This window comes from Polyodon spathula, chromosome 11 (assembly GCF_017654505.1).
Source record: "Polyodon spathula isolate WHYD16114869_AA chromosome 11, ASM1765450v1, whole genome shotgun sequence".
In the NCBI taxonomy this organism is placed as follows: Eukaryota; Metazoa; Chordata; class Actinopteri; order Acipenseriformes; family Polyodontidae; genus Polyodon; species Polyodon spathula.
This window is the reverse complement of record NC_054544.1, coordinates 6148501-6175276: the sequence shown is the minus strand read 5'-3', so window position 1 is coordinate 6175276 and position 26776 is coordinate 6148501. Positions and strand designations below refer to the sequence as shown.

Below are 26776 nucleotides of genomic sequence, written 5' to 3'. Positions count from 1 at the left end.
ATGACATTATTTCAACAAAGCGCCAGTATTACCTGTACAGTAAAGTCAACACTTTCTTCAAGACTGTTCAAGAAGAAGCAATATTAACTCCTGAATCAAAAGAAGGCAACAAATAGGAAAACTGATGCATTTACTGTAATATGAATCACCTCACAGTCTTCTACTCACTTAAGAAGACAATAACTAAATGCATATGAATAGAAAACAATAAACCATTACACCTGCAGTTGTATTCTGCAATATAAACATTCAGGCTGTAAGCAATCTGATGTAGAGGATATACAAATGTTGTTAAATATAATAATGAAAACATGTGATGATCATTGAGCCTTGAGTTGGTTTTGTTACATTTGCCTCGGACTGTACAAATGACAACCCCTTCTGAAAAAAAAAAGATATATTTTTTTTGCAGCTATAATATACGGTAGATTGTGTAATATAATTCAACCCTTTAGCAATATATACATAATTGACTTTTTTGTTTTTAAGTATAAATTCAATCCCTACTGTAGCAGTTTAGTGGTGTAATTGCCCTTGTTAATATTCAAGCTACGTTGGGGTGTCCTTTCATTCTATCTTGGGGTATTCTTTTATTCAGTTAGAAAATGTCTCCCAGCATGTTTTCAGAGAATTGTCTTGTGTAATAGGTTATTCTTTGAGGCTATGTAGAACAATTTTGACAGAGTTATGTTTTTTTTTTCTTTCTCCCCAGTATGAGGCTTAAATTGTATATGTATTATTTTCTGTATTGTATATGGTTTGCTAGGAACAGCTGGCAGATACACAACATTTTCATAATGGTGCAAAGGTTTGTCAAAGCTTTCGAGAGCCTTTCACATTCTTCTGATTTGACCTTATTAAAGCTGTTACAGACTATTGGCTTTTTGAAATCATCGGTTGTTCCTTGATGATAACATTTATTTTATACAAGGTCATTGCTTGGAAACATATTTTAAAACATGACTCTTGGCTGATATGTTGAAGACAAATTAAGGTCACATCTTTCATTCTTTGTCAATTGTAAGTGACACTAATAAAAGGGTTGTTATCACAATGGAGATAACTTAATGTATCAACCATATTTTAACTGAACAGAAAACTGATATAAAGATCACCTAGTTATTAGTTTAGTATCCTGCATTTTTTCTTATACACAAAAATGCTTTTTACATTATTAATAAATGCTTTTAAAATGGTCTATTTGCAACTAATCCTAACCTTCTGCTTGTTTAATGTCCTGTATTGGGTTTCTTCATATTGTTCTCTATTCTGTGTTTAAAGTTGTCCATATATTGGTATCCATAACATTTTTGTATAGAACTAATAGTTTTGCTCTAGACACATTTTTATTTGTATTGTCTATGCTTTTCTTTAGCCATACCTTGATGTTTTATTATTCTTTTATAATTCTCTCAGCAATATTAGTCTTTTTTGTGAAATATTAGAAATAGCTACACAGTAAAATGTATTTTAAAATAACATTTTTATAACGGTTTTATTATTTCATGTTGAGACTTTCTTATAAGTTACTTAAAGGGTACATTAGGACCTTTTTATTTTATTGTGTTACATGTTCCCATGTGTTGCTACAACTGTTCACGTAATTGTTTTAATTAGATTTTTTTTACATTTTGACCACTTTTTAAAACTTTTACATTGCATTCCCTGCCTCAAGATGGCTTCACATGTACCCACATGGACCTCTCAGAACAACATTTCCCTTTATTGATCAGTCATGATTAGAAGTGTGATTAATTTTTGGGGTATTTTGTTCAGTGTTAGCACTCATTATTTACACAGTTACCATGGTATTTTTCTTTCTTGGTACTTTTTAAAAGTTTTTTTAAAGCAATAATTAAAATGAAATCCTATAGGATGAAACTGAATGCTAGTGTCACATTATGCCTGACCATGAATTTAGGCATTTATGTTTAAAGAGGGCAGGCCATCATTTGGATACCTCTCCAGGATTCCTCTCCTGAAAACCATTTGTAATAAGAGACATACTGTATTATACAGACAGACCTACACAGCGGTATTGTATAAAATAATGTGTCTTTATTGGCTGAATGTGAGTATGGGTTGTGAAGGAATTGCACTTGTTTTTAGGTGTCACAGTAACATTGAATTTTCACTTCTGACTAGGTAGGTGTAGCACTTCATTGTGCATTTACACAAAAGGGAAAACGATACGTCATTTGATTTGAACTGCTACTACAACAAATATTTACATGAGAAAAACGGTGAAGCTAAACAAAATAACCATGCACTTAACTATGTGTGTAAAACTAAATCCTCAGTGGAGGAAGTAGCAGACCTGTGCCCTTCCAAAAGAGACTTCTGATTTGAAGGTTAAGATGGGCCTGATATGTGAAATCCAGATTGTTTGCCGAATATCTTTACTGTTGCTGTTCCACTCATATAAATTCAGCAGCAGCTGCACTCCAACAGTTGTTTCTAGCTAATGCTTGATTCAGAGCCTTCAAGGCTCCAGTAGTCATTACAGAAACACATTATAAAGTCCTCCAGTGGCCTCCTGACCTATTCCTCCTCTTCTGGCTCCTCTGGTAATAATAACGTGTCTTCCTTAAGACATTCTCTGAAGTATGTAATGAGCCTACTGTAGAGGTGCTGTCTGCTTCTCTCTGATATAAAATGTCCTTCGTCAGGGTATATCTGTTGAAGAAAAAAGATGTTAAACTAGATTTCTCTCTCTCTCTCTCTCTCTCTCTCTCTCTCTCTCTCTCTCTCTCTCTCTCTCTCTCTCTCTCTCTCTCTCTCTCTCTCTTCCTCCCTCCCCACAATTTAAAATATATTCTGCCCTGCTAAATGTGGAATGGCTGGGGGTTGGGGCATGTTATCCATTAATGATAATAAAGAGATACTGTGTCAACCTGTAGGATGTGTGCATAGATAAGCAGGGTTGTCTATTTGACTAACGTATGAAACGTGTCTGTATTTACAGTGCATTATGACACATACCTGCATAGTGTAGTTTGCACCAGCTTTTATTAAATGCTTAATCAGTTCTGCTGAGTGTTGGAAATGTACATTGGCTGAAAGAAAGAAACAGAGCACTAAAGTCAATATTTCATATAATTTGTCACATGAAGGTTTCTGAACATTTGCTTTTAATATAATATGTATACTTATATTACAGATTAAAATCCTCTCTCATTGTGCAAAGTAAATAAGTGCCATAATGTCAAGTTTCTGCATATCAGCAGTTGTAGCAGCACAGAAGTTGGTAGAGTATTATATTAAAACTACTGTGGGGTTCTTTTTCTGGAAATGTAATGATTCTACCCACCGTCTGCTGTTCCATGTATTAACATCACATTCTTTTCTTTCAAGACCTGCACATTGTGAAGCACGCTGGAAATCTTAAGAAAGAAAAAATTCCCTGGTGAGATCTATCCTAGCAATTCTGAAATAGAACACAACCTCTGGACACTGTTATGTATTTAGTTTATTGGAATGGGCTATATCGTAAATAAACAGGGGTACCCCGGTCTCCATTATATCCCTGTAGCAGGTGATATTCATACCAGCGGGGAATAATAAGTGATCTACAGTACAGCACAGGTGCAATAACATTAACAACCATGGTGTAGTAGTCCTCTGGAAACCAAAACTTACTTGATAAAAACTTTCTTCTTTTGATGGTAAGCCAAAGTATCTCTCAGAAAATGCAGATGCTATGTAAAAAAAATAATAACAATAATAGTAATATGAATAGCCTCTGGAAGTCTTAACCCTCTTACTCCAGGTCCCAACCTAACTTGTCACAGTTTTCTTACAACTCACATGCTCACCAGTCAGTCCTTCACACAAACCCGTCAATCAGGCACTGATAGGGAAAGCAAAACAATCCTAGCAAATCTAAGAAAGCACTTCCAAAGAGGAAGTGGCTGGGAATAAGCAATTTCCTTTTCCTTTTATTGCAGTGCATGACAATGCATTAGAGGAGAGGGTTACAGGATTATTCCATTAGCTATTTTACTCATTAGCTTTTATCAGGCTATTGTGTGAACAATGATGCAATGTGACTGTTCCCTAGTTAATGTCATGGAAGAAAATCCAATAGAGAAGACAGGGTATTAGGAAACCAAATCTAGATTCCTGGTCTTCACTCCAAACTAGATCATTAAATTGCAGATTCTTACACATGAATCAATTCTTCAGAGGAATGGAACCTTAACCTCAATTAAAGATCTACTGACAAAACAAAGTAGCTTGTGCTTTGATGATGGAATCATTAAAGGACAATGATATGAAAGAAGGTTGGGAAGGTTGAATCTGGTTTAGAAAGAGGTTGAAAAACACTTTTTTGTGTCTCAAATATAAAGAAAAAAAATCTGCTTCCAAGATTTCACAAGCCATTTAAAACAAATACACAACTGAACGGATGTGTTTACTTACCATATAATTTCCATTCTGTTACTGGTGACATTGCAACTGCACACTTAAGCTCATCAGTTGATTTGAGCATCATTAATGCAATGTATCCACCATAACCCTGGAAAATATGCAATTATTGTGCATCAGGAATTATAACAGTTATGTTAAAGTATAATGGAAGTACATTTAATCATTTCATATTATTCAAACAACCAGTTGATCAGGGGTTTGGAAAACAGTTCGTGGTGATAAATTAAATTCAAAATGAGTTTTGCTAATGAAGACAACGTACCAGCTCAGAAGGGCTGCATGTTAAGTAAGCTGGTAGAGGAATGTAATTAGATACCTAGTATCATCACAACACTGCATGCCCGATCAGCAATTCATATCATGTATATCATGTACTACTATATGAATTTACTAATGCAGTGTTTTCCCATTAGCTTTAAAAGCTACAAACACTGATCTCCTATGACTCCCTTTTATTACAGTATTACATTTAATTACAGTGAAGTATTTGAGACAATGTCACGTTTAGAGCTGTGTACAGGACAAGGTAAGATTTGCTTAATGCATTTACAAGCTTTTTCTCTGTTCAAGTACTTTCTGAGCTGCAAGTTTTTGTTTTGAGGTAAAGGAATAATACATAATCCCCCAGTTTCCATGGTAACTGCAGACGAACTGAAGAAAGACAAGTGTGTTACGGTTTCCCCCCAAATGTACACATGATGACTTGTTACCTTTCCAAAGATCCCAATCCTGTCAGGATCAATGTATGGCAGTTTCTTTAAGTACCTGTAACAAATAAATTAATAATACATAAATAAACAAACAACAACATTACAACAACAATTATTATTATTATTATTATTTATTATTATTATTATTATTATTATTATTATTATTATTAATAATAATAATAATAATAATAATAATAATAATAATAATAATAATAATAATAATAATAAATCAACATTGGTATCTGTTTTTTTTATATATTATGCAAGCCCTGCCCACTGTCTGCTGTTCTCTTTTTAATGGGTTACTATTGTTCTGTTGTGTATACTACACAAACAGACTACATAACACAAAAGTAGTCACATCCTACTCTTAACAAAAAGGAAAAAACTAAATAAAACACTCATACACACTCTATAGCTGCAATTTGATCCTGTACGTCAACGATTCCTAACTGCTGATGGACTGCCTGCAGGACCCGCTCCCCCTGGAATCCACTTCCCCTGCCATCAAAGCGAGCTACGATGACATCATGAGAGCTGACAAGCACTGAATCCCAGTCAAGGAGAAACCTGTCAGTTACCAGCTGGCTGCCGGGAGCGCCATCACTACAAACAGCAGCAAACACAGAGAAAAGACATTCATATTGACTGACTGTCTTCAGTTATATTCAGCAGCTGAGTTTTATTTTGTTCAATATACATAAGCAAAAAAAGCACCACTAGACATGTAGAAAAATATGTCAATTTATTTAAATGTGTAAACATGGCAAAGAATATGAATATATACTGTAGTATAGTTTGTTTTAGACTGATAATACATATGCCATTGACTAAATATCTGTTGTGTATTTATATCCTTCTTATTTTACATTGTGGTACTGTTCAGTTGTGGTTTGAAAAAAAATATGAATCAAATCAAAGTATTGACCTATTTGAAAAGATTATGGTAAATAAAAATTCTGTAAGATTTTAGATTTTCCAGCTTCCAATAATTTACTATGCAATGTTAAAAACATAAATTACAAAACAAAATAAAAATACCTACACAAGAAAGAGCAGGCCATAGCGCTGAGCTTCAGAGAAGTCCATCGGATATGATAATTTCAGAGGCAGCTCTAAAGAAGGACATGATTCAATAATGTGTGAGAGCAATGCTCAGACACAATGGGGGCTATTTTAACAGAAACAATTAAAACCCATTAAGTTTACTAAACAGGAACTCTGCTTATTGGGTATTTAAACGTAAAATAGGTGATTACCAAAGTCTTTAGTGGAAACAACTCTGAACTCTGACTGTTGAATCTGTTTTTCTCTCATTGCTTCTTTAAGCAAAGTGTTATTTTCAAGCATGTAGTAATCTACATGAGAGAGAGAGAGAGAGAGAGAGAGAGAGAGAGAGAGAGAGAGAGAGAGAGAGAGAGAGAGAGAGAGATTGACATTTATTAGTTTTAAGTAAGCAGGTTTTGTTACCAAAGACTTTATGTAAAACAATATCAATTAGAGAAACCCAGCTTTTCACTGTGCAGAAAAATCAATAACGTATTCATTACAAAACTGCCATGCAGTGTGTAGCTATGGATACCTATTTTGTTCAAATGACCTTCCCCAAATTACATTTCTGTTACCCCCTGTACAAAAAACAAAACAAAAACAAGAACACAAACTGAACGATAAAATATCAATTTACTTCACCCAAACAAAAAAATATTTTAAACAAAATTGTATTTAAAAAGCACAATAATAATAATAATAATAATAATAATAATAATAATAATAATAATAATAATAATAATAATAATAATAATACAAGGTTTTTAAATTATAAGTGATACTTACTTTTAGGGTTATTCATGCTGTGTAAAGTGACAACTGGAATTCCTGGACCTAAAGCAAAAAAAAAAAAAAAAAATCATATGAATATCAAAAAATGACATCCTTCCCGAAAAATGCTACTTTACACAACTTGTATAATGTATTTAAGATCACAGGACTACTGGTACCAGCAAAGCCTGTGACTGTGGTTCTGGGTCTAATTCTACAATTTGGACTACACTGAAAACACATCTGTGGACTTATAACCCATTCTAGACATAAAATGTTAAACTTCAACACCACAACCATCAATGAAAGAGCCAGTAATATAGGCTTGGGATATCAAAGATATCAAAAAGTGTACTTCACTGTTATGGATTTTTGGCTGTAAACAGCTAATATTTCTGAAGTTATGATATACTGTTTATACTACACAGGGATCTCCAATGCAAAAGATATTACAGCGGTATACAAAAAGCAATCTAAAGTAGTTACACTAGTCTGTCAGCAGGTTTTCCAAGGAAAATTCCAATATCTTTAATAATTTCTCACTGATTTCTCGCATTCACTTGCTTCCTTTGACTGGCAAAGGGTTTAAATAATGTTCATTAAGTATAAAAAAAAAAGTGTCTTTGTTTTAATTTGAATTTAGTTTAGCTATTGCCACCAGTGGGGTTTGGCAATGAGGCTTGCTGATAAGACAAGCATCAGTGAGATTAACAATGTTTAATTAAATGTGCTCAATCAAACCATCCCCTTTAAAGATACTTAAACAGACAAAACGTCACATTAATTAAAACTCTGCAGGTGACATGGCATGTGTCTACAGGGTGGAATGGGGTTTTATATGGACCTGTATACTGTAATGTTTAAACTGTGATGTTTGCCCACATTAAGATGTTTAACAACAATGATCTCAAACTCTTTCACATGGATTTTAAGGCCCCTTTAGAGGATGCAAGCTCAAGACCAAACTCTTAAAACGATATGAAAATTGACATAGCAATAGCGCACTATGGAGACAAAATAGTTTCTATATAGTTTCAAGTCACAAGTTATATTAAGTATACTGTATGTAACAAACTGAATACAGTACAGCAACAACATGTTAATAACTAAAGCTGTGACCTTGGTTTTTGTACATTGCAAGCATAAAATGTGTAGGAACGCTAATGCCATCATAAAGTAGGTCCATTAAGCTTATATTACTTTAAATACTTTTTTTAAAAATAATAATTTTCAAATGGAATAATTAATTACCATAATTTGTAACTGTGACACATGAACAGGAATTAGGAAAGTAAATGACTAGACGTGGTGGTTATTTGTGCATTAATAAATATAAATAATTAACTTTAGAAAACGTAATTATCTTTAGAAAAGGTAGTAAGTGCTTTTAAAAGATGCATAAATTAAATGACCAACATACAGTACAGTGCCCCTACAGGTTTTAAAGTCTCAAAATGATCATGGTTGTCCACAACTTGGAAATGGTGGGGAAACAATGCAAGCTTTAGATCGGCCCAAAACGTCAATCTCTGTGCTGGATTGGGAGTTTAAAAAGGAACTATTGAGCCACAATACCATAAATGAACAGACATACAAATGTGCTGTCCTACCTTTACAGTGCAAGACGAAGTGCTGATTACTGGGACTGATGTCAGCACTGAAGTATGTACACTGGGGCTCGTTAAATTCACAGCTCAGACAATGGCGAGGAAACAAGCCAATTGTAGAAACACTGCGAACAAATAAACATGCATGTGTTGTCTCTGGTGATTCAGGAATACAGTAAATATCAAAATATCAGTTTAATGATGCGTATGCAATGCATGGATGCTCATAATAAACAAAACGTTGGCAGACTTACAGTATGCATTGAGAAGTATTTAGCTCAGTTACCTGTATAGTTGTCTTTTTCTTGGAGAACCTTCAGTACTTAGGAAATAGCTAAATATTAACAAAACAAAATAGGTGATTTGTCACTGTTAACAATCAAATCGATCACAATTCTTTAAGTGACAAATGTAGAAAAGTGATAGGTAGACATCTTGGTTTTACGTTAATGCCATTATTGCAACATTTACTGTGTCGATTCCAAGGTATCAATGAGATAGAAACAGATATGCTGCAGATAAAACATCAATAAAACTCTAATTCTACTTGCTTAACGTTATTATTATTATTATTATTATTATTATTACTATTAGTAGTGGTAGTAGTAGTAGTAGTAGTATTACTGGGAATGTCTGTTTTGCATATCTAAAGGAATGCACTTACATCTTCTGGTGAATTTCATCATAAGCTAGGATTCTAGTAACTTCCCAGTCTCCTGATGTCAGATGCCTGACACTGATCTGTTCATTTGTAGACTGTGGATATAAAACCAGTTATGTACAAAAAAAGCTGTTCATTGCAGGCTGTATTTGTTACATAAATAATAATAATAATAAATGGGTGGTGCAGAGTTAACACAAGCTACCCCCCACCGATTTACTTTAACTCACATAAAATGAGGTTTGACAGTCACTCACGACTGACTGAGAGGATTAATAATCACGCGACGGGAAAGAGCGCAGTTCCAAACTACGCTTTTATTTTAATTCATATATACTGAATTGCCCTTTAAAAAATAGTCTACAGCTACAAACTAGTGTCACGTTGATTTGGATTTACTTTACTGCAGCTGTGAAATGTAAAGCACAATTTAAGAAGACATGTTATAAAATATTCACAGAGTTTTACATACAGTTACAGTACTGAAATCAATATAGTATTGACTATAATCCCAAGTAACAATTAGCTTCATGATTCATTTTGTCTGGATATGGATTATCAATGATCAGCCATAATCATCAGTGAAAATGCAAACATACAGATGTAGTTAATATTTTATTTTAAAATGCTTTATGTAAGTTTTTTTTTTTTTTTTTTTTTTCTAAATTGCTAATGGACATCACTGTTATCACATTCTGTTACAAACCTCATGGTTGTGAGTCAGGTTGCCTGAATGGCCAGGAACATTGATACATATCATCTCAGAAAAAAAAAAAAAACAGATGACATTGAAAGATTAGACACTATGGGCCTCATTTACTAAAGGTTCTTATGTGATAACATGCGTGTTATCCAAAGATAAGGCGCGTGCTAGATAATCCTGTATTTATAAACCACGATAAAGCACGGCTTAAAGAATAAAACGTGAATTAGCATGCAGCCTTAAAAATAATCTGATGAGTACACTAGCATCGGCTGAATATGCAAAATGCACGGTGATGTATTCATATAAAGTGGCATGAGACTACTAATGAGTCTAATGATAGTAAGACGATATTTACTAAACTGTGCTAACCATGAAGCACACCTTAAATTGCGTGCTAGATAGCATTGATGGAAAGCAGGTGTTACGAGCCGAGATCCGTCTTAAAGCTGTCTGTCAGCACAAGGTACAGCTATATGTATGTACGATACTACACATCCAAAAGTGAGACTAATTTTAAAATAAATGCGTTTATATACTAAAACACACATATACCAGCTGACCGCATAAAATAAATAAATGCATTTATATACAGGTATATTACAATTAAATAAAACTGTGCAAACAAAATAAGAAACAGGACATTGAAAATAAATGTGTTTATGCTTACTATGCAAACGCTTAAACGCCTACTAGGCAAATGAAAAAAACACATAACTGTGTTCACACAAACATAATTGAAACACGGTAATATGAATAAATAAAGGAAATTGGGTTTACAATCACAACAGCACATAATATCAAAGAAGGAAGTGCTTTCCTAAATCATATATCTACATACATTGCCCCTTTTTTTGCTCCACATGATTTGGGCACAGCTATACCATTGCATGTGTCGGCTAGCACTGCGGTCAATACCTTCTGCATACCTGCTTTTACTTCTGTACAAATAATTCTGTACTTTCACAGTATAACCGATTTGCACTTTTTCTGTACAAAATTATTCTGTCTAGCTACAATAGATTATACAGCAGGCTATGAACAGTATAATTACTCCTAGTTATTTTTACCTGTGCATTTCATGCAATTGGTGTCTGTAAGATCCACGTTGTAAAACACGTGAAGAGCACTTCAATGCACAGAAATGCGTTGATTGCTGAAATAGGCCACCTGGTCTAAATGCCAACTCCGTACTTCATTGTATTCACAGTTTCATTAATGTAGCCTAAAGCTTGCAGACTGATCTAATCAATGATGCATTAAAAAAAAAAGAATAGGCTACTATACTGTATAAGCAAAATGCTTTTTATATATACTATACAGCCATGACGGTGTCTAAGTAGGATTGTTTATAACTTTGTATTTATTTATTTTTGCGATCCTGCCTTTCAAACGCAGTTATAGAGTATTTAATACATATATTTAGTAAAATTCAAGAACTGACAACTGCGTGTCTCAATCTCTGCTCATTCCTTTATAGTCAGTGACACCTATGTCGTTAACATCTGTGATAAGGTATGTCTTAATATGCTAATGATTTCCATAGTATGCGGGCATTCACATTAGTAAATACCAACTTATTTATAGTTTTAAGACCCGGGATTGTGTTAACACATGTCTTATGGCTACTTTTAAGAACCTTTAGTAAACAAGGCCCTAAGCTTGTAGTGTCCTTTGTTTGACATTTGAGGTGTGTAAAGAAATAAATACTTGAAGATGCTTTTCTTCATCTCAGTGTACACACATAATGCAGAGTGCACAGTCAGCTGATTATAACGATCACTACAAAAAGTTTTTTTTTTTTTGTTTGAAATCTGGCTACACAGTAGGCATGTGGACTGATCCTTCAAAGACATGTCTTGTCTGATATAAACTCCTCGTTACAAATACAGTAAACAAGGACCTTAAGAGACCCTCATTACCCTTGTTTGAATGAAATCGGGAGCTCAGGGCTTCATTGCGTACAAAATAAATCAACAAAAAAAACATTTGCCTTGGTCGTAAAGCACATAAATCCAGCTTGCAAATGTATAAAGCCCTTTGACAGCCAATGTCATTTTAAGGTCAGTTAATGTTTAACTTCTGTATAAAACTTACCAACAGGTATGTCAAATCAAAGGTAATAGGGTTGTTATTTTCAACAATACTGTATAAATCATCTGTACTATATTTGTTCAAATCCTTATAGCATCTCCTTGCTCCCTAACCCTATCCCACTGTCTGTATTCCCTTGCTTTATTGCTAGAGGGCTTAAATGATGGAATAATCTGACAGGGTAACATGTAATTATCAAACTTAGATTTGGTATCAAACTCACACCTGACAATCTAGCTTCAGTTTATACTAATGTGGTTGAACAGAAATCAACTGCAACTTAAGTGAAAGTAAAATCCTTGGATTGCAGCAATAGTCCAGGTGTAGTTATTATTACACCTTGTTCTTCCTCCTGGTTCTTATCAACAATCTAGGATAAATTCCATCTTAGCCCAGGGATCTGTTTGTGCCAAGGCCTCCTAACTGTTAATGCCGCTGTGTTTCTGAAGCCCAATACAGTCAGCGCACATGGTAATCTCAGACACACAGGAATCCTATTAACAGACCGTAGAGCCACTGTGATTATATGAATGCAGCGTTCAAGTTAAGCATCTTCAATTTTACTTTTCACAGTGGGGTTATTTCTATGCAATTGATATTCAGACCTCCTCCAGGTTTGTGTGCTTTCGAGAAATATAAACTACTGAAAATCAAATAGACGTGGATTTGCCACTTATAATGCACCAGAACTCTTATTTACAAGGTATTCTGTCACATATATATATTCCAAAAAGTTTCTAAACAGTACTTACAGTACTCTTATGCCACTATTAATTACTGTAAATTGGTACCTCTGTCTTTATTGCAAAATATTACAGGGGTGTACATAAAAGACATTGAAACATTGTCTTTAATCACTACATTTTTTTTTTTTTAGTACTAGAATACAAACTAATTTCTTTAGTACATTTAGGTAAAGCTACATATATGGAAATTTATTATTTCTTACCTGAGTAGTAAGCATAGCAATGTGATGGAATTCTCCTCTCCCGCCCTGTTTTACTGGCACACTCAGAAAGAATTTGTTGCTATCCTTGGAAAACACTGGCTCTTCAGTCTGAAAAGCATGTGAAACTATTTTAATTTTGCAGGTGAGTTAAGTAAATGCCCAGTTATGTGTTATTATGTCCCACTTTTTGTTGTAATTGTAAATCTGTTTGAGCTGCCATGTGGGTGCGTGCATTTGCTGACTGACAGGCAGGAGATCGAGACGGAAGTTGAATTTGATATGACCCGCATATCAACACACTGAACAGCTCACGTGACACTACCAGCAATGGCAGCGCACGGAGCACATACAACACAGTGCACGAAAACTTTGGTAGGATCTACAACCTCTGAACTGATCTTCTCTGTTCAATAATAAACTAACACTGCTTAGGGCAGATAAATGATTAGGTCGGATATGTGACAGATTACTGTAATGCCAGATCGAAACACTGCCGCTGTCAAACTCCTAACCCTGCTCTATGCCGAGACATCTTTCCACTACACTGTATTTTGAATTTTGTTATATTAATGGGGCCAATAAATGACCCGTAAGGGAAAATTCCACGAAGACTAACACAGAGTTAAAGGATGGCAGTAGTATTTTAGTTACAGTATATTAGGAGATACATGAAATAGTATACTGTATATACACAACAACATTGAATCCAGCAGAGCTTTTAATTTACCTGCTTAGAAAGCCAGATTTCAGACATCACTTCATGTTTCTGAAAAAAAAAAAAACCTTTATTAAATACATGATTAACACAACTGCGATCTATTAAAAGGATCCACGTGATATTGTTGTTATTTATTTTTTCAATTTCAATCAATATTCTATATGTTATGAGTTACTAAAAATCCTATGACAGTCATGCAGGAAATGTGTTTAAAACCACGTCATCTGTGTCTGTACTAAATGATGCTTGCCAACTACAAGTAGTGCAGAAACTCACTTTTATTGCAGAATTATGTATATGTATCATTGCCTATACTATAGGCTGTATTCACTATTCATTAAAGTAAGGTAACTTCTGCTGACTGCAAGCATAGTTTTCCTTGGGATTAACTGTTGGATTATAAACTCTTGTGGTAGTGATCAACATAATGTCTGGATATGACAGTTTTTAAGCCTTATTATCATCCACAACTTCAAAAAAAACAATCAGAATTCTACAGTAAAACTATCAAGACAAACCTTTCAGCTGGACACTTCTTCTGTTATGGTATAATACTCTCAAAAACCTTATTCTGTGTTTGTGTTTCTTAAAGTATGTTACTGAACGGTTCGTCGAAGCTTGGCTTACCGACTAAGCCTTGATTGCTCACAATCCCCAACCTTTTCAAGGCGTACAACAAAAGATCTGAAACAATGTCCACCCACCTTGCTGCAAGCTCCAGTCGTTGTGTCACACATAGTAAGAATGGAGACATTCTGAGGGCGATTTAACCACCTCACTGCAGTCTTGGTGTTGCTGATCCACTTTACCATGGCCACATAATGATCCCTGCTTGGACACGGAATAAAACACATTTAAGTGCAACCTTTTTAAAAAGACAACCTTTAAGCAGTTAAAGCGAGCACACAGTGACACATTTTAAACTGATGACGGACTAAACTTCATTTCATAATTTATGGTTTACAAACTTTTTTATGAATACAAAAGTGAGGGTAAAACTATTGACATTTTGTTGTACTAAATGTTGATATATTTGTATAGAGTAAATTGCATGCTAAACCCAAATTCAGTGTGACAAGTTCACCGTAAGTATGATATTTTGTCATGTTGTCATGTAGAAAAGAAATGAGGAGTATGTGGTTGAGTATGGGATTGTGATAAACTTGGAGAGTCAGAACATCCACAATTCTGCCTAATAGTAATAATAAAGTGTTATATTGAATTTTTTAGCATACAAAAAATGAAAATATAAATATATCTAATATCTACTATAACACTGACAGTTGTGCAAAAAATAAATAATATAAAGCAATATAGCAAAGCAGATATATAAAAGAAAAAAACTACTGCCCCTGACGATGAGGTAAGAAGGTTTGTTTGGTCTTTAGTTTGAAACAGTTGCTTAAGAAATATGATTGACAACTAAGTCATACCTGGCTTTAAAGCTGGCTGGTGGCATCAGTTCCTGGGTGTGTGTTTGTCCATACAGATTTGTAACAAAGAGTTTTACAGTAGGGTTCATCTGTCCTGCCTGTTTACAACACATGCAAAAAATAGTAACTGGAAACATAGTTTTAAGAAACAAAAAATAGATGATACCACTACAATGTGACATTTCTTTTTCTTTTTGAAGAATGAGAGTGCCTGTCAATATTATGCCCTATTAAGTGTATGCCTTACAGTGAACAGAGGTCTGATTGATAATGCTTCAGTGTTTAAAAGTCTTTAGCAATCTCTCTTCTGTGTTGAACCTTCCAGAAGCGTATCTCTGTGTCTTCTCTCCTGAGTATAATTAAAGCTACTCATTCCTCTTCTTTTTAAACACAGACAGTTACACCTGGGCCTGCTGGTTTAATCTAGTTTCAATGTAATTAATTGTGTTAGTTCACATACAGGTTATCATTAGCTGTTATCGTTCCTTTACACCTGTCCATAATAATAGCAGAAAACAAACTGGTGTAGAAATTCCTGTATTTTATGGTCAGTAAACATTACTTTCACCTCACAGTGTCTGTATGTATGTGTATATATATCAGCAAAGTCACTTATACATGTAGTGTTGAACTTTCTTACTTTCAGCAACTTAAAAAAGCTGTTCCTTTTATTAGTAATGATGAAAATCTACTGATGCATGAATACCAAGTGCACAACTTTACCCTCTACACTGAAACCATCATGGATCAACGCCACCCGTTTTATGTTAGTTTAAAAAAAAAAAAAAAAAACACACTTAACAGCTCAGTATGCTGGGTAAGCCCAAGAGTGACATTTGAACCACCAGGCCAAGCATTTTAAAATGCCATGAAACATAGACTTTAGAGGAATTAAAAAAACAATCTTAGTGAAAGGTGGAGTGAATCCAGTGTTTCTTAAGAGAAAACAGAGTCATCTCTATAATGCCACAGTTCAGTTTCTTTTTCAATTTAAAGAAAACTGCTTTTGAAACTAATCCCTACACTGCTTGTTTTGTGAGTTTAAAGTTAATGGATTGTTTGGCCTAACTACAATTCTAAAAACTTTTTTAGTCTACCTTTAATAAGACTCAGTTAACCTTTTCTCTCTTTCCCCATTATTGTTTTAGTTTACTTTCTAACATTCCACTTCTCAATACCCTTTGTTTCATTAAAGTATAATAAGTATTGTCCTATAGTAAAGAAAGTATGGGTGAAGGCTAACAGTGTTCTCCCTGTTCTTTTTTTCAATATATTCAGCATTCTGTGGCTGGAGGCGCTTTGTTTCACACAACACACTTTACACTGATGATATCCCACAAGGTTTCAGCCTAACAAGTAGGAGCAAGCAGAAAGGGTTTAAACTTCAAAGTTTGAAATTGATATTCCTGTGAAATAGGAGAAAACCAAAACTAAGCAATGCATGCCACATCTCATTCGTCTCTTGACGTCACACACGATATATATATATATATATATATATATATATTCTATATATATATATATATATTTATATATATAGATATAAAAAGATAAAAAAAATGTCTTCTCGACCTTTTTCTATTGTGTTTCAACATTCTTATCATTCAAGACATGACATGACATCAGAACCGTTGGGTGGGTGGATATATATATATATATATAATATATATATTAATATATATATATATATATATATATATATATATATATAGTATAGATAGTTGGGGACTGAAATTTAAAAAAGTTTAATAAGTACTCCATAAAGTGTGAGTTAGGTTTTTGTTTTCATTAATTTTATTTCTGTAAATATTAAAACTGCACGTAAGTGCTATTCAAACACTGCAAATCTTGTGTCTGGGTTTGTTTTACAGGGGCTACGAACCTAAAAATCAATGACATATTTCATAATATATAAATATATAAAAGAAGGTATTCTATGTAGAACCATATGGCCTCAGGGCCATTATCTTTCAGTTTCTAAAAAGAACCTGATTAAAATACAAAATCAATAGCCTCTAAATATAGTACAGTATAACCATTTCTAGTATACTGTTCTTATGCATTTTATCAAACAGGTGTATTATAGCAAGACCTTTATTTGACCTCTAAACAGAATCTATGAATCTGCATTTAACCTACTAAAGCCAGCAGTTAATTTGCAGCAGGAAAAAAAAAAAACAAAAAAACATGCAGATGGTTTTAACAACAATAATAATAATAATAAAGAACTAGTCCTTACCTTAGGATAAGGATAGAGCTTTCCTTTGGGATAAAGACTACCAGTGAAACGAGGAAGGGCCATGTTTGATACCAGGGAGTCATTAATCATGAGGTACGCCAGCCTTTCTCCATCTGGGGACCACCAGTGTGTAACATGGGACTGCAGTATTTCTTCTGCAAACAGTTTATTTTAACAGAAATCAATGCATTATGTGTACAGGGGGTTCATATTTTGAGAACAGGGGAGGAGGGGGGGATGGTGTATTTTATTACTCTACATGTGATGCACACACATGAAATAAGTTGAAGCTAAAAGAAGAAATCGGTAAAATGTACCTGTAAATCGAGGACATGCCCTGAATGTTAATAAAGCACTGTGGTTATTCCATGAATGAGGATAGGGAGAAGAAACCAAGCTGCCCCACAGGGGTCGAGTGGGATGTTTACAGCTCTCCTTGTGAGTGAAAGTAGCACAGCACTCTATGAACGTTCATGAGTATACTTTTTGTATAACAAGTACAATGGGAAAAAAAAAAAAATCAGTTTAAACAACTGAATTCAGATAATTACTTTCCATAGATAAGCATGTGCTTAGTGTAATGGGCAGTGTTGTGTGATACACTACCGTTTCACAATCTGTCTCTTGTTGGTTAATGGCATGGAAACGGCTATGATAAATCCCAGAACAACAAATCAAATGGCTGCTATCTAATATGGTTTGCTTCTTTTCAAACCTTTTCATATTCCTCTACTGTGTATGCAATGCAGCTGAAGAGTTTATTGTCTAATGTTTGGATGACATGAAGGTATAATAGTTCAGTTTGCTGAGTTTTTACCTTTTTTTGCCTTACACAGGGCTGATTTTGTGACACTGTTTTTCATCCATCTTCTCAGCACCTCTAATTTAATGTTTTTAAGCTTTAAATGTATACTATGGGTTTAAGATAATCATGTTTTTCATGAACATTTTGTACAATCCCTTTACAGATTTAGACCTAACAAGCTGTAAAAAACTGAAATCTGGGGAAATAACAATTACAATGTGTTTTTGTAATTGTGCCATTCTACAGTAACACTATAATTTAAACCTAAAACCCCAAATGTGATTACAATAGTATTGGGGACACAGTACAAAAGTGAGATAAATAATGAATGACCATTTTGTTAGAATATATTGATTTAACAAGTATAATAGATAGCATACCATACATTAAATGGTTCGAAGCTTGTTGAGGCAAACTGAATTCATTTAAAATTGTACTGCCAATATGTAAAATACATAAAATAAAGGAAAAACTGGATTAGTACTCTCTTCAACTTTACACTCTTTGCATAATAATTCAATTCTACTTCAAATACATGGTTGACTTATAATATACAAAATTGAATTAACTCCACTGCTCTAGTCACCAATCTGTATGAATTCATATTTAATCAGAGTTTGAGATAATTTAAATAATGTGGTTGACACTTCCTGAGACTAATTTTGCATTTCGGTTTCAGTTCCCATGAATTCATGTGCATCCACACATGAAGGTAGTCACATTTGCTTTATTCCTCTGTGGGGAAGTTTCAAGGCTGACTTTCTGCTTTCCCATTCTTCTACTGTACACTAATGATTTAACATGTATACACTGGCAAGGATTTATAAGATAATCATATTAGAATATACAAGTATAAGTATACATTTTATAACAGAATGTTTCTGCTTTCACTTTCATTTGGGTTCCTACTGTACTGCTTTTATTCTGTGACTGCAGTTTAGGATAAACAAACATATGAAAGGGTCTCATTGACATCACTGCACAGGCTTCCAAGGAAGGAATGACTGAGTCCTTTAAAATCAGAAACATCACAGAACTGACTTACTTTCATCCTGGACCTTAAAAAAATCGCTATTGGAGATAACAGTCTCCCTCGCTAGCACAGAATCCTAAACGTTGTCTCTGAATTTAACTATTTGGAAGCAAAAAAAAAAAAAAGGTAATTTCTATACCAGCCCTAATTACAATCACAGATAATCCAGAATGATCATGGCTCTTTAAACAGAACCAATAATAATGTCCATTTCATGCTCAAAGGTACAGTGACTGACATTTGCATTTGAATTAAGAAATACAATCTGCCCAAGGAGCATTTTGACTTCAATGCAACACATGACGGCATCACTGAAATTCTTCTGGCCATTGTGAATTGTAATTGTGGGTGTGTGTGTGTGTGCGTAGGAGAAAAAGTTTCAGTCCTTCTGATGTGTATGGTCTTGCTGATGAATCAGTTTGCAAGGATTCCAACTAAGGCCCTGTCCACACTACATACCCGATCTCGAGACCCGTACTCGAAACCGCTCTCATTAAACTGTCCACACTGAAGTACCATTTCAATTTTTGTCGACCTCAACGTATCCACACACTGTTAGAAGAGTTTGATTACAGTTCCTAGCAGCGCGATGAACAGTGGAAACTAATACAATAGTATCCCACCATGCACTGTATTTTATGTTAAAATAATGTGTTATGCTCCATATTAGCACAGGTCCATATCGCTAAAAAGAAAGAAAACAAGTATTTTGGAAAAAGTAAATGTGAACACACACAGGTAGGGTATGAAGTTTTGGGGTTTTATTTTTAATCAGGTGAAGTCCCTTTAAACAAATAAAGCTGGTTCTGTTTCATAATTAAAGCTGTTAATTACAAAACATTCTTTGTTTTTAACTTCATAACTAGCCTGAGCCTAATTCTGGCCCTTTTTATTTTATTTCAAACAGAGCTGACACATTGCGTGAAATGTTCACACCCGATCCTACTTTCAACCCACATTTCATTTTTGCAGCTGCCTAATTTAACGTTGCGCTTTTGTTATTTTCCACACTAGTTTAACAGAGATATCCTGACAGATTTGTTTTTAAGCATAACAATGAATACCTAGTGCGGACTGTACACTGACAGCAAGTCCTTCAGGTGCCTGTTTTGAGAATTTTGCCAAATTTTGCCATTTTGGGATATTGGAGGATACACACAAAAATGTAGTTTGGTATTACAGCGTTCATACTTCTGATAAACCACACTACCTGATGCGAAATGAGAACCAGACTGGTCCGGTTCTCGACTACGGTATTAAACGCTGTGTACTGTGGACACAAACCATATTTAGCACTTTTAAGCTGGTTTAAAGGCATAAAGTGGACAGGGCCTAATATTGCCTGTTTTCAGAAGGGTTACATACAAATACATTATACCCCACATTATTCATTAAAAATAGATGTACATACATGTGCATCAAATCAAGACTAGACTCATGGATTGAGGAAAACATGTGGCTTTATGCATAAAACCTGCCTACCCAATAGATCTGTACAAAATGAAAAAGAAAAATGTAATAATAATTCTCACCTTCATATAACCAGTCTGCAATTCCATTAAAAATGACTCCTTCTTTTCCAAATGATGTGAGTCTCAACGAACTGCTCTTTACCTCAGATTGGTAGTAGATGTTATTTTCAAATATGTATATCTATGACAAGCACAAGAAAAAGGTGATTGTTTATTATTTTGGCTTCTTAGACAGTTCTGGACCTCCAAGCCAGAAGGGATGGCTCTGGTTGCTAAGCTGAAACGTGTTGAGCTCCAACATTTAAAATTGCTATTGTTGTTAAAACTCCTACCATGGGTAAAATGGCAAGAAAAAGTAAAAGTTGATAGAAAAAAAGATGCTTGAAAGTGGCCTTTTTTTGTTTCTTGGCCTTTTTATGTCTAAACAAGGAGAATCAGAACAGCTACTGCTATTTCTCTAGAATTGTGTGTACACATCCAACACGGATTACTACAGCTTAGTGTATTCTGCGTATAACAAATATATAATAATTATGTGCAGTAATAAGAATCACTGATCCTCTCTTTCTATGATGCTATATTAAACGAGTGTCATGTTTGTGTTGGTAAAATTATACTTGCAGACTGCAATGCATTTAAACACATTGGAATGATTCTAAGAGAAGATGTGATAAAATATGTTGTTCTACTGTACTCTATTTTGTTTTATTAGTATTTATTTTATTTGCAATTTAATCGTGTAAATCTCTTTTCAATCTTTGATTGCAGTACTGTATGTAATTTTACCATTGCAATTAACAGCATTATATATCCTAAGTGGTGTCTAGTTTTCTAAAGCACTAGGTAGTTTTGCAAAAAGACAATCCTCCTACAACCAATTAAATATAAAACAGATATATCCTATCATTATTTCTCCAAGATTGAACTAGCCATCTGAAGCTTTGAGAGTTATTTTTCCTGCACCTCTTTATATGTCTGCTGGGTTGAAACAGCTAATCCCCTGACCAAAATAGATTTTAATTATGGTGCTGCTATCCTTATAAAGTGCCAAAGATCAAACACAGTGATATCTATGTTTAATTATTGTATGCACTGCATACCATGCCGCAAAACACACATTACTGTATATTTTACATGCTCAGAAGCATGGACAGAACTACTGTATATTACTAATTATAGAAGACAAATGCTTATCTTCGTTTGTGTGTCACCTACACCACAACATGTTTGTCTACCAGGTTAAAGTGTTTAAGTTATGGATTAAAAAAAAAAAAGAAAAACATATGTACTACAACTAATTCAGCAAGTCCTGAGTAATACATTCATAATATAGCAACTCAAGGAAATTGAAGCTGATATGTGGATTATGCAACATTTTTAATTATTTCCTCTTTTTAGGTCTTAAGGGATGATTTTTATTATTATTAAGTTGTCAGTTCTGCAGACTTAGAAATTAACATTTAGTAATAACTTTAAAAAGAGCTCAGGGAGTTAAAGCACAGAACTGTAACTGTTTCTGACTTTATGACACATCTGCTTTGGGGAATCGACAAATATTAATTCACCACCATCTTTACCATTCTTCAACATAGAAGCTGTATCATTGTCACCAGCACATTCTATAATCTGCAAATATGAAGCCGACAGCTCAAATGACCTCGGAGTTGGGGCTTTTACAGAGTGGCTGTGGCAACTTCATTGAAAATATGAAGTCAGCATCTCAAATGGTTTATGAAATATTAGCAGTTGAAATTTCTGCGGTGGCGGCAGAAGAAGACTGACAAGAACATGATAAACTGGGAATTTTAAAAATCTATAAAGATGTGTAGTACCTAGAGGGTTAAATACCCAGAATGCTGTGAGCCAAAAGAAACACAATGTCATCCTCATGCACAGTGTGTTGCCAGTACATTCACCATGACTCATTCTTTCAAGGTACAGATGACAGGACCTTGTCAGTATATATATGCTTCACACATTTAGGAGAAAGAAGACTACAGATTATGTCCTCAGCCTTACAAGGTTGTTAAACGATGGGCGAAAATCCAAGTCAGAAATTCTAGCTCACTAAAAGCATAGCTTAAAGGTATACAGCCACGGACAAAAGTTTAGCATCACCTAGAATTTAAAGTTTGAGAAAGAAAAAAAAAAATACATGAACATAATATAGGTCTTTTATTTAACATCATATAATCAAAGAACCTATACAATTGTATTGAAAAAGTCTACTGCAAGCCATAATAGTAGTACAGTATTTGATATTAGAAACTACAAAGCGGTATGCAATTCAATATGTTAAAGTAACATTATTCACCAGGTTTCATTCTACTTTGTGATGCAAAATTAGTTAATTCTATAGGGTGATGCAAAACCTTCATCCATAGCTGTACTTTAGATCATTTACATTTTTATAATAATAATATTTCGTACATGTTTACTGTCATATTAATCATCATTCTACTCATTCTCTACACTTCCTAATGTTTAGATTGTTATTTACCAGTTCATTTATAAAAACACCTCACATTAGCTTTTTCGGTGGTTGAAACAAGAAAATGAGATTGTAATCCTGATAAATTAGTAGAAACAACTGTTGAGAATAATATAGATTACACATAATAAGATATCATAAAGATAAATGTTGATAGTAAAGTCTAAGACTTTTGCACAGCTATCTACTATCTATCTATCTATCTATCTATCTATATATATATATATATATATATATATATACACACACACACACACACACACACACACACACACACACACACACACATTAAATTTAAAAGAATATTCCCATAACCTATGAACATGTTTTCATTTTAATTTGATCTGACTTTATAGTGCAGCTTATAAATGGGAAAAAGCAAGAAAATCTTGTTCATGCGCTTAGCTGGCAATATATGTTCTTGGGTTTACTTTTAAAGAATGCACTAGTATCATTAATCAGGAAACAGTGACAAAAATGCCTTTTTTTTTTTTTTAAACAGCCACTTAGATTGCTTTAAGATTTAAACATGCTGTTGCTTTTATGCTTTACTGAATATTGTTGTTGTTCAAAGCAGTGGTGTACCGTTAAGCATTGCAGAGAACATTAAGAGAATTGTCACCTTGAATTCTATCCAAGTGCTGTACATGCACATCATTTCTGTAATTTATACAGGCTGTATTGTTACAGCACAATGCTTTCCAAATAATCTGCACATCTGTCATGCTCAATTCCATCATTATACTAATGGTTAAATAATAGTGGCATGATTTATGGTTAAAGAAATGATAGTCAGCGTGCCTAATTCACAAGTTTTCTCAAAAGTTATAGCTTGTGCATTGTTAAACAAAGACCAAGCCATTTTCTAATATAAAATAATGTCAAAATAGGGTAAATCATACATATAAACAATAGATGTTACCTAAAATGTTGTGTGAGAAAGACAAAACATCTGCTTGTGGCTATTCAACGATCTCTCACAAACAAGCAGTTGTGGTGCACATCGCTATAGCATATACATGCTTCAGTGACAGTGCCGTCTTACACAAAATAAATGAAATCCCTAAAAAAAACATTGTGATGACTCGGGCACAGAGGGGTGAAAAAGGCATGCTGATAAATATCAGTACAACACATCTTGCAATGTACTGTAATTGTACTAAAGTCTAAAAAGGCTCACAAGAAGTGACATCTATTTTAAAGTGCACATAGAACCCCTTGGTTATGTGCGGAATTGTGCCCCTTTGAAACTCAGCTGCCAACTGTGAACAGTGAGTTGAAGTCCTATTTTAATTATACTCGGGTGTGTTATTCTATAGGATGCCCTTATGGGGTCAATGGATTCGTATGCCTGTGCCTGCAGCTGAGTGACAGCTATTTATTTAGGAGTGTGACTGACACTTCAACAGCCTTAGACTACCTCTCCAGGAGCATCGAGGCATGTTTGCTTGGAACCTAACTATGCCTGTGGCTTGAAATTGTTGATTCAGTCTAGAAAACTGACAATTGAGCTATCTGTCTAACTAGCATCTTACGTTCCCTGCTGCATTCATCAAACAGCAATCACAAAATACTAATGTCAGTTGCAAAACTGAAGAGAGGATTATAATGAGTGTTTTCTGTTATGCCTTCCGGCCAAGTTTTTGTGTCAGCAAAGTCCTACCTGACACAGGATGCAAGCAAAGGCATATCTTGCAAAATAGTTCTGCAATTAATCAATCCTGTACTACTTCACCAAATGAGTAACGCTGAGATAGCTTGTGACCAAGCTAAGCTAAATAATCTTTTATTTAACATCATGTAACCAAAGAAACTACAAAATGATATTGCAAAAGTCTACCGGAAGCCATAATAGTAGTACAAAACCTCATGGTAGATTTTGAAATGTCACATTTTTCACTTTTTGTCAGTTTTTCTTGTGTATGGAAAACTACAAAATGGTATGTAATTGAATATGTTAAAATAGCATTATTCAGAAGGCTTCATTTGACTTTATGAAGCAAAATTAGTTAATTCTACAGGTTGATGCAAACCTTTTGGCCATAGCTGTAGTTTGTTCTACTGGTTTTGACCTCATTTTACTTTGTCGTGATTATTATTATGCAGCTAGGCTGCTAATGTACTGGTCCTTGATGGGATCACATAAAGTTAATGTATTGTATTGCCTTGTATTTAATTAGTTATGTTTACTTTGTTGTGAGTTTTAATAAACTTGTTCAATACAACAAGATGCAATAATGAACCTTACCAGCTGCTGTCCCTGTACTCCCCATGCTGCGTGTTGCAGCACTGAATCAACCACTTCGGGGGGGTTAAGCTCCCAAACTTCCCTAGAACGTCATTACAAAAAATCCATTACAGTCTGCAGTTCTGTTATATACAGTAGAACCTCTGAGTTACAAACACCTTGGGAATGGAGGTTCGTCGTAAGTCTGGAGTGTCCGTAACTCTGAAAAAGGAACCTTCAATGGTTTTATTAAACGTGTACACCTGCTATCTACACCCTCAGTCTGGTGAATAATACAAGGATACAACGCAGTAATGCAATACTCATACCGCTATGGTTCTAAAATCCTTAAAAAGTATTATAAATGGAAAAAAAAGGCTACATTTAAGTTACCATTGAAATTGTAACTGTAACAAAAACACAGATTTAAACGTCCATCAAAACGTGGGTTACCGTTGTGCTTTTAAACACATGCACTTCTGCAAAAAAAAAAGGAAGAGTGCTTGTCTGTTGCATTGCACGCATGGTTGAGTGATTGCATACTTCTGGCTGAAAGTAGAGTGTTCACTAGAGCGGTCAGTTCGTAAGTTTGGAGTTCGTAACTCTGGGGTTCTACTGTAAATATACATTCAAAATCACATGCTACTTTGTGTTTTATTCTAGGTTTACATAACATGGTAACTTACCTTGTATGTATGTTAAAACATGATAACTTACCTTGTATGTATGTTATAAATAACATAGGATGCAGTGTATGAATGCCGATATACCTACAATAAAATAAGAAAGAAGCACTAGTAGTTATAATACAAAATTGTTGGTTTAGACATAATTAGCCGGCCTTGGAATTTTGGGTTGAGACTTGCAATAAACAAAGGGATCCGTTCTGACACTTGCTTTCTGTTATACAACAAAAACTAAAGGTCCAACTTAACTTTACAGCCAGTGATGTCAATGCACATATCTGCATGCACTAAATCCTTTTTTTAAATACATTATATTACCTAATCTGTTAATTGTGAAAATATTTGTCATAACATATGTCTCTTATAAGATCTGTTACTAGTTTTGTTTTTGTAAACTTAGTATACAGGACATTTATTGAAGATTATTAATGTACCTGCTACTACAATTTTTGCCTAAGGTAACAGCGATACCATTGGCACTGAATAATTATATACAAATATTCTTTTTTCTCATATTGGACACATATACAACATACTTTATGGCATTTGTAACGCTGCCTCAGCATATGATTTGCTTCAGTTCAATCTGCCACTCAAAGCCATGTTACTCATACACAATTATGAAATCTGTAGGGGTGCACCAATGAAGCAAAACATGTTTGCTACTGATAAACACGAATTGCACTTTATGTTGAC

General features: G+C 34.2%; 1 protein-coding gene across 1 annotated transcript in view; it reads right to left on the bottom strand.

Moving 5' to 3' along the window:
- Positions 1-1675: 1675 nt before the first annotated feature.
- Positions 1676-26776, bottom strand: part of LOC121322997 (inactive dipeptidyl peptidase 10-like) — a 101114-nt gene continuing 76013 nt past the window's right edge. The window contains exons 7-27 of the mRNA XM_041263701.1: positions 26112-26164; positions 25416-25497; positions 20737-20857; positions 17367-17521; positions 15128-15225; positions 14399-14522; positions 13704-13742; positions 12977-13084; positions 9234-9325; positions 8856-8903; positions 8573-8694; positions 6978-7025; positions 6401-6499; positions 6187-6256; positions 5553-5747; positions 5142-5196; positions 4423-4519; positions 3640-3698; positions 3311-3383; positions 2983-3056; positions 1676-2676 (exon numbers count right to left, since the gene is read on the bottom strand). Coding sequence (XP_041119635.1) covers positions 2542-2676; positions 2983-3056; positions 3311-3383; positions 3640-3698; positions 4423-4519; positions 5142-5196; positions 5553-5747; positions 6187-6256; positions 6401-6499; positions 6978-7025; positions 8573-8694; positions 8856-8903; positions 9234-9325; positions 12977-13084; positions 13704-13742; positions 14399-14522; positions 15128-15225; positions 17367-17521; positions 20737-20857; positions 25416-25497; positions 26112-26164 — 1947 coding nt within the window. The 3' untranslated portion in view covers positions 1676-2541. The remainder of the gene's footprint in view (positions 2677-2982; positions 3057-3310; positions 3384-3639; positions 3699-4422; positions 4520-5141; positions 5197-5552; positions 5748-6186; positions 6257-6400; positions 6500-6977; positions 7026-8572; positions 8695-8855; positions 8904-9233; positions 9326-12976; positions 13085-13703; positions 13743-14398; positions 14523-15127; positions 15226-17366; positions 17522-20736; positions 20858-25415; positions 25498-26111; positions 26165-26776) is intronic.